Source organism: Gouania willdenowi, chromosome 11 (assembly GCF_900634775.1).
Source record: "Gouania willdenowi chromosome 11, fGouWil2.1, whole genome shotgun sequence".
Taxonomy (NCBI): domain Eukaryota; kingdom Metazoa; phylum Chordata; class Actinopteri; order Blenniiformes; family Gobiesocidae; genus Gouania; species Gouania willdenowi.
This window is the reverse complement of record NC_041054.1, coordinates 23023387-23031639: the sequence shown is the minus strand read 5'-3', so window position 1 is coordinate 23031639 and position 8253 is coordinate 23023387. Positions and strand designations below refer to the sequence as shown.

At 39.2% G+C, this 8253-nt stretch overlaps 1 protein-coding gene across 1 annotated transcript; it reads left to right on the top strand.

The window, feature by feature from the left end:
• The first annotated feature begins 202 nt into the window (after positions 1 to 202).
• tmem222b (transmembrane protein 222b) lies at positions 203 to 7233 on the top strand. Its single transcript, XM_028461664.1, has 6 exons — positions 203 to 397; positions 2599 to 2683; positions 4877 to 4908; positions 5031 to 5127; positions 5214 to 5344; positions 6721 to 7233. The coding sequence occupies exons 1-6, from the start codon at positions 261 to 263 to the stop codon at positions 6806 to 6808; spliced, it is 570 nt and encodes a 189-aa protein (XP_028317465.1). The 5' UTR covers positions 203 to 260; the 3' UTR covers positions 6809 to 7233.
• Positions 7234 to 8253: the final 1020 nt, after the last annotated feature.

Genomic DNA, 8253 nt, shown 5'->3' with positions numbered 1-8253 from the left:
GGAAACTTTTGACATATTTCAGTGTAAAGGTATTACATGCAACCAAAATCGCCAAGCTCCTCTATTTATCTCATTTTTGTGAGGTTTAAAATTAACATACAGCATATAGTTTAAAGAACAAAGGTAAATATGTTTTTATTATTGTAAAAGTGATATTGACTGGCATACTTGAGTACTTTATTTTGACAGTGTTTACCGGATTGTGTCGTGCCTTCCTCGAGCAGCAGCGCAGACATGGTGGAGCTCGCACAGAAAGACTGATGAAGTTTAAGCGCATGATGGAGGAGGATGTTAAAAAAGAGAGTATGAAAAACTACCACATAGCGTCAGAGAAAATCAACCCGCAGGCCGGTCGCTATCCTTACTGTATAGTCTGGACTCCAATTCCCGTGTTATCGTGAGTAACTGCTGCGGACGTTCAGTTAGCTTAGCATTAGCATCCTGTTGCTGACTTCCTGCTTGTTATTGACCTGTTTGACGTTGTTTGTTATTTCATAGGAGGAAACGATTATATGTGCGAATGTAAAGCGATTTATACTCATCGTAGAATGGTAGCTCTGCATTAAAAACCCTCCTGTTTATGCTATTCGGACATAGTTTAGGCTTTGTGAAGGTACTGGTATTAACAACACCACAATTAACTTCAATGTCATTTATTTAGTCATTACAACGAGTAGCCTATTCGTAAAATGTACATTTAACAAAGTTACACAAATAATTTAGAAAAAAAAACATTTATGTAATGTAGAGCTGCACGATTATGGCCAAAATGATAATCACGATTATTTTTTTCATCAATATTGTATTGACGATTATAATCACAATTGTTTATTACAATCGGAAAAAATCTTTGTTTTTATTACACTACTTTTAAACAAACAAAACGTGTACAGTTTACAGTGCAACATTAGGTTTAAAATGTAAGTCCTAATGTAATGCACAGAGTTCATAATGTTTATTTGTTGGCTGTTTCTTCTTGATTAATGTTTTGTTGATGCATTCATGTAGTACAGGGGTCACCAACCGGCCACCAGGGAGCCCTCATGGACCATGTGAGGGACCCTCAGGATCTCTAGTCACCAATAAGCTCCATCTAAAATCTGATTTACTTTCCATTATTCAAACTCACAAAAATACTGTATACAGATGAGAGATGTAGTATGTACTGTAATACTGCTGCAACTGATAAAGATTTAGTATTAAATTAACAATCTTTAAATGTTTTAGAATCAGAAATACTTTATTCATGGTGTCTATACGTACAGTTGCCATACGGACAACCCCCGGTGCTATTGGTACGTTTACCGAAGTACACGTACGCATCGTCTTGGGGTTAGGGTTAGGTTATAACCGTATATCGCAACAATTTTTAGGGTTAAGGTTAGGTTTAGTCTTAGTCACATGACCTAAACTGGCCAATGAGGGGCGCTGCCTACGGATAGAATGTCGGTATATTGATATGGCAATTATACAGATAGCAACTGCTTATTTTATTTATGCCAGGGGGAAATTATATGTGTGACAGAGACTCGAGAAATTGTACAAATGAAATGAAAAAACACTAAACAAACAAAACAAAAAAAGAAAAACAAAAATAATTAAGTAAGACTGTTAATTAAATAAATTATTAATTATTTTTACTAAAACATTGTGACAAATGTTTTTTAGTGCTGCAGATTTGATGTATGGCTTGTGGTATGTTATATATAATAGGCAGTGGCTATTCGTACAGTTGCCGTATCAATATACCAACATTCTATCAATTCAGACGCAGCACCCCTCATTGGCCAGTTTAGGGGACATGATAGGTCAGTCATTGGCGTAGGACGCGTACACACACACACACACACACACAACACAGTAGAGCTTTAATTGGGCCGAAAAAGAAGACACGGCCCGAACCCGTCCAACCTGATTGAAGCCAATGTCTCTCTAAGCCCCAACACATTTCAAGTCAACGTTATTCACACCCGTGCGCGCTCATGTACAATGATTCGTTGCGAGTTTTAGAAACATGACGAGCAGGTTCATGTGCCGCTACACGCTACGTCCTGGTTGAAGCACTGTTTATATTGGACGGTGCACACAGGCAGCATCGGGGCAGCTTAGGGCTGTAGGGGCCCTCAGGTAAAGACGGGAGCACCCGAGTTTGCCTGTATTAAATAGACGATGCGGCTGATTCATGTGTTTCTCGGTTATGCAGATTAAAAAGAGAGTTAAAACAACCTGTGCACGCCTGGAAGTACCTTTTGTGTCCCAGTGTGAAACGACGGTACCGATTTAAAAAGAAAAAGAAAAAAACAATAGAAAATCCCACCTACGTTGCTGAAAACTGAGTGTAGGGGACGCCATTGCTCCAGTTCGTAGGGGAGCAAAATTACAACGTCGGGGGCTTCTACACTCAACAGCGCTGGCGAGAACCCTGTAATAAAAAGAAAACCATAGTTTACTCACTCACTAAATTATATCACTTTTTTTAGCCTTCCATTTTTTACATTTTAAAAACAAACTAAACTTGTCCATCAGCTCACACTGCAGACCTGTTAGGAATTATTGTGTGGCTGAATACAGCAGAACTAACTCTCTTTCTCTATTCAGATGGCTGCTTCCATTCATTGGTCACATGGGCATCTGCACTTCCACAGGAATCATCCGGGATTTTGCTGGACCCTATTTTGTCTCAGTGAGTAATGACTGTAGTGCAGCTCGGGTTCATAGGAGGTACAACGGAGTAAATGGGATTTTTATGTGTGTTTCACTGCTATAGCTACACTTTAGCACTGCGCACGTGCAGGAAGATTATATATTTTGAGACTCAAACTTTCATTCACTGTCCTGTAGCTTGTCCTTGCACTAAAACTGTTGGATCAACTTACTGTTCTTCATGTATCTCATTAGAATATTGGGGGGTTCTTCTTTTCTAATTCTTGAGAAATTCTCTAGAAAAAGTTACTCATTGTGCCATAGAGCAGGATAACAACAACAACCTGAAGGCAGGTGCAGTTCTCATGTTTTTTGTTGTTTTTAGGCCGGGTTACCGGACTCAAGACGCCACTCACTTTCTGAGCCCGATTTTTGATTTGGGGCCCAGAAAAAAAAGCTAAAGTCGATTTCTCATTTATTTGTGTGTCAAATATTTCGACAGTTGGTAATACCGAATCATTGGCACATACCATTATATAAATGGGGCCCATTACCCCGTACGTGTCACGGGCACCAGGGGGACCCATTTTTCAAATGACTACTCCTCTAGATCGGAATGCAGTTTGGTACGAATACTGCATGAAGGAATATGATGAGACGCTCTGAGCCCTTTTTTTGAAATGGGGCCCATCCCCCCATTTTTGGTAATTTCCAAATTTATGGGAACATAGTCATGTGATATATCATTTCATAGGTAATTCAACGTAGATTATGATTATGTTTCTCACAATTTGATTAGGGTCCTGGGGGCCCACTCCCATTTTTTAGGCAATTTCCATTAAAGTGGTTTACTTATTTATTTGTGAGTCAAATATTGCGACAGTTGGTGTTACCGAGTCACTGACATATACCAATATATGAATGGAGCCCATTACTCTGTATGTGCCACGGGGACGCCAGGGGTACCCTGGGGCCCCCATTTTTCAAATGACTACTCCTCCGTTAATGCTTGTTGAATCAGGATGTAATTTGACATGGACATTCTATGAGCGGATGTCAAAAGCCTCTCGGAGACATTTTTGAAAGTGGAGGGGTCCTGGGGGCCCGGGGGCCCACCCCCTTTTGATGTAATTTCTACATTTATTGGAACATAGTCATGCGATATATCGTTTCAAAGGCAATTAGATTGTGATTTTACGTCACACAATTTCCTTTGTTTTACTGGTGGAACCGAGTCATTTCACTGAAGTCTCGGGAATGTGGTACGTGCTATTCGGCGCAAAGACATTCCTCGGGCCCGGCCGTAGTTTATCAGAACTTGTCATAAAAGGCTAAGTAGCAAAGATTGTCAGGCTCATGCAATCCACTATTGTAGGAAGTATTACTACATGACTTACTTACACACAAACCTGATGTGTGGTCCAAACAAACAGGATGGGAGCCACATTTTCTATGTTTGATAATCTGTCCCTTATTCCCGATTTCAACTATTCTAACTATCTCAGTACATTTGATCATGGGTGACTAGGGCTGTAACAGTATAGTTAACTCACGATACGATATAAAAAAAGAAAAATTCAAAATGAAGAATAAAAAATGTGTAACAAAATTTTGTTGATGAAAAGCAATCTGCAAAAGTGTGACACAGTGTGTGGGAGTGTTTCGCTTCACAAATAATGAGTGAAAAGAAATGTACCAATCTACATGTTGGGTTTTTTTTTTTTTTTTTTAGTAATTATTTCTCATTACTTGGAACAAATTTTGCTTCTTTTTTGACCTGCTAAAATAAATCTAAAATGCAGCTTGAAATGTTCAGCGCCCACTGTAACTAAAAATGAGAGAGTTAAGTTGCTCAAATTAAGCAGTGTGATTATTTATGATGTTCTACATGATATATCATACAGCACTCGATACATGTCTTATTATGGGAGATGCGCTGTAACATGGTGGGATAGACTTTCTGGCAGTTGTAAATCACTAATTTAGACAACAGATAGGATAGAATAAAATGATTCACAAGGATTAAAAGCCCAACAAAAGTCAACAACCCGGCTGTTGTGTTGTTTCTTTCAACAAAATTGTTACATTCCTATTGGTAACATTTTAAGTCTGATTTCTCATAATGATTTAGACTTAAATTGATTTTCTGTCACATATTTTAAAAATCCTTTCAGTAAAAGAAAAATGAATGTGAAGTTGAGCCGTTATAACTGAAGTTCTATGGTATTTGCAGGAAGACAACATGGCCTTTGGAAAACCAACTAAGTGAGTTCAAAAGCCTTTAAATGAGTTAAATTAATATATTTTTATCTAAGTTTTAAGCATTGAAACTAAGGCTGTATTTTCATTTGTCTGGCGCTTCAGCCCATAATGATTTATTCCTGCAGATACTGGATGCTTGACATAAGCAAAGTCTATGCAAGTGGTTCCAACTCCTGGGACACAGCGGTGCATGATGCCTCAGAGGAGTACAAGCACAGAATGGTGAATATACCAACACGCACACACACGCATGTAAATGTGTGCAACAACAAAAAGCAAAAAAATTAAACATTTGTCCTTTTCCATAGCACAACCTCTGCTGTGACAACTGTCACTCTCATGTCGCTATGGCCTTGAACCTGATGCGTTATAAAAACAGCAGCTCGTGGAACATGGTCAAACTCTGCCTCCTCGTCCTCATCCATGGAAAGCACGTCAGGTGAGAACCAGTCTGTACGGTCTCCATGGAAATGCACAAATCCAGAACGAGCAGGGAACAAAGCTAACGTTCTATAGCAGAGGTGGGCAACTTTTATCATAGCGGGGCCACAAAAAAGTTATTTTCTGATCTGAGGGCCTTTTATGTCAGCATTTAGAATAATGGCTATATCTAAGCATTAATACAGGGAAGAACGATACGTTTGTGTTCGTCATTTCATGTGTTTTTAGTGTCATTTGTTTTGCTTCATTTTGTGTAATTTTTTTCTCATTCTGTTGTTGTCTTGTGTTTTTGAATTCGTTTAGCGTATTTTCCTTAAAATTAGTTTTTGTGGCTTTGTGTGTTTTGAGCCAATTTGTGCCTTTTTGTTGTCATTTTGGAGACATTTTTTGTGTATTTGTTTTCTGTGTTTTTTTGTTGTCATTTTGTAATTTTATAGATTTTGTATCATTTGGTGGTGTTTTTTAAATCCCGTCACAAACGTGTGGAAGGGGGATATAGGTTTGAGCTACTCTTGTGCGTCCGTCCGTACCAGTTAAAGGGGACAGCTTTTCTCAGAAACCGTTTAAGATAAGATAACCAAATTCGGTGTGTGGATTCAGGCTATCAATACCTTGATAGAGTTCGAAAATGAGAAGCGCGCAATTCTTTTTTCCGGAGTTATTACCCTTAATCGGTTTCTTTGTTCGAGGTATGTTCAAAGGGGACAGCTTTTCTTAGCAACCGTTTAAGATAGTTAGCAATTTTATATTCTGATGTGATAATATTTTCTTATGTATACATTTAAGTTCTTAGATTTAAGATATTTAGGAAAAGGTTGTAGGAGTTATGAGAACCAATGTGGCGGGGGATGTTGATGACTGTCTTTTTGTTATTCCTAAAAATGACACCAAAGTGCGTAGGATGTCATTAAATTTTGTTGAAATGACATGGAATGACCCAACTATCAAAGTGGCTACAGTCACTACTTTTGATGATTATACCCATTTGTGTGTATATTGAAGTTTTTTTTTTTTTTTTTTTTTTTTTAACACAATGTGGCGCTCTCCCTTGTTTCAGTTCTGATTTCAGTTACACCTTTCACACATTGCTGTTGTAGTTTCATCACTCATCATGTTCTACATGCTTTTAAAAGCTGCTAAGGTTTCCTCTCTGCATGATCCGCGCATAGTGAAATTATGTCGGCACCGACGAGCTTGTTGCCATGGTTGCAGAAATACAGGGTCAATGATGACGTGCATATTGCCATCAGCAGGACTTTTTTAGGTCTACACTACAGGATAATGAATGATGCTGTTGTGTTATTTTCATCTGTTGTACACACGTTTTGTTACCTTTATTAATCACATGTTCTTTCTTTCTCCTCCTTGTTCCAGTTGTGTGGGTTTCCTTAAGACTTGGCTGCCTTTCTTGATGCTCATTGGCGTCATAATTACGGTGGCCCTGGCCGTCAACCTCCGGTGACCTCCAAACCCCTCCCACCCAAACAGGGTCGATGCAGGTGACGAGCTTTTCTAAAAGGGGAGGAGTCACATGGTGATAGAAGAACTTCTCACCTCTATGAAACAACCGCTTCCAAGAAATCCTGCACATGCTCTGTTTATAGAGAGCAGATGAGCCGCCTCATAGAGAGCTGTAGAACTTCCATAATGGAAAGTTTTAATTCCTATTTAGTACCATCTGAAAACGGTAACAAATTTCTATATTTGTCACTGTTGATCACAAACGAAACACAAACAAGTTTCTGTTATTTTCAACTGCATTCATTCAATTCATTTGCTGCTTTTTGAAATATATGATTGTTCACGTAGCGATGGGCCACGCCCCCATGGACATTTTTGTACTGAAGACCACAAACTTGGTAAATAAATTAGTTACCTATAATTGCATTTGATGACGTTTATTTAATGGTTGATTTCAGCTCTTTAACTAACTGCTAAATAATTAGAAATAGTTTGTGTTTTTCCTGCTGGTGTTGGGATGAATGTAGCGCATCAATGTGCATGTGCTGAACATGCTTCTTCATTGATGTCATCTAACAAGACATGCTGACAGGTATGAGGTCATCTACTCCATGTGCCAAACGCAGGAAAACAAGGGCAGAATGTGTCATTTTCATGTTTTATTCTTAGTCTGTAACTATAGGCATTACAGGTGGACAGAACCCAACACACTATCAGGTGAATGTAGATTATGCTTATGTTGGTTATGCTTTCAAACAGTAAACATTACATTATCTCCTGTAGAACAGTTTGGGTGCATAAGGAATGGAAAATTTGCTCTAACCCTCAATTTCCACTGGATACAGGTTCACTGCGTTACGTCCCCGCCAGCGTAGCTGATAGGTTTCACTTTAGTTTATGTGTTAATTTCCACCGGGTCCGGTGCGCTGCGTATCTGCTTCGTCCCAGCTGCGACAGTCCGAAACCCTCCGGCAGAGATACGCAGGACTTCTATTTCTGGCGGACGCATCAACTCAGCACGGAGCAAATATAGGAAAACAGGAAGTTAAGTACATATTCAACATTAAAACATCAGATTACTCTTCAGAATAAAACACTTCAAATCATAATTTATATGACTACATCGCCAAAACGTCATAATGGGTGGGGCCAGGCCCGGAGTCAACATGTAAGAGATTTTCATTGATGACACCATGGACCTGTTTATCTGTTTGTTGTTGCATTCATAACACATACCTTTAACTGCGTTCTTGCGCAATTATGTAAATAGTGCGAGAACTTCTCAGTCTCATGACGTCGGTTGTCAGACCATACTGCGCCACTCAGAACGCAACCGGTAGGGATTTCCGGACGTCAGAGCAAAACCGAATCGGAGCCTTAACGCAGCGTTGACGTATCCAGTGTAAACTTGGGGTAATGATCTACCTAAAGTCCACCTTGGACGTC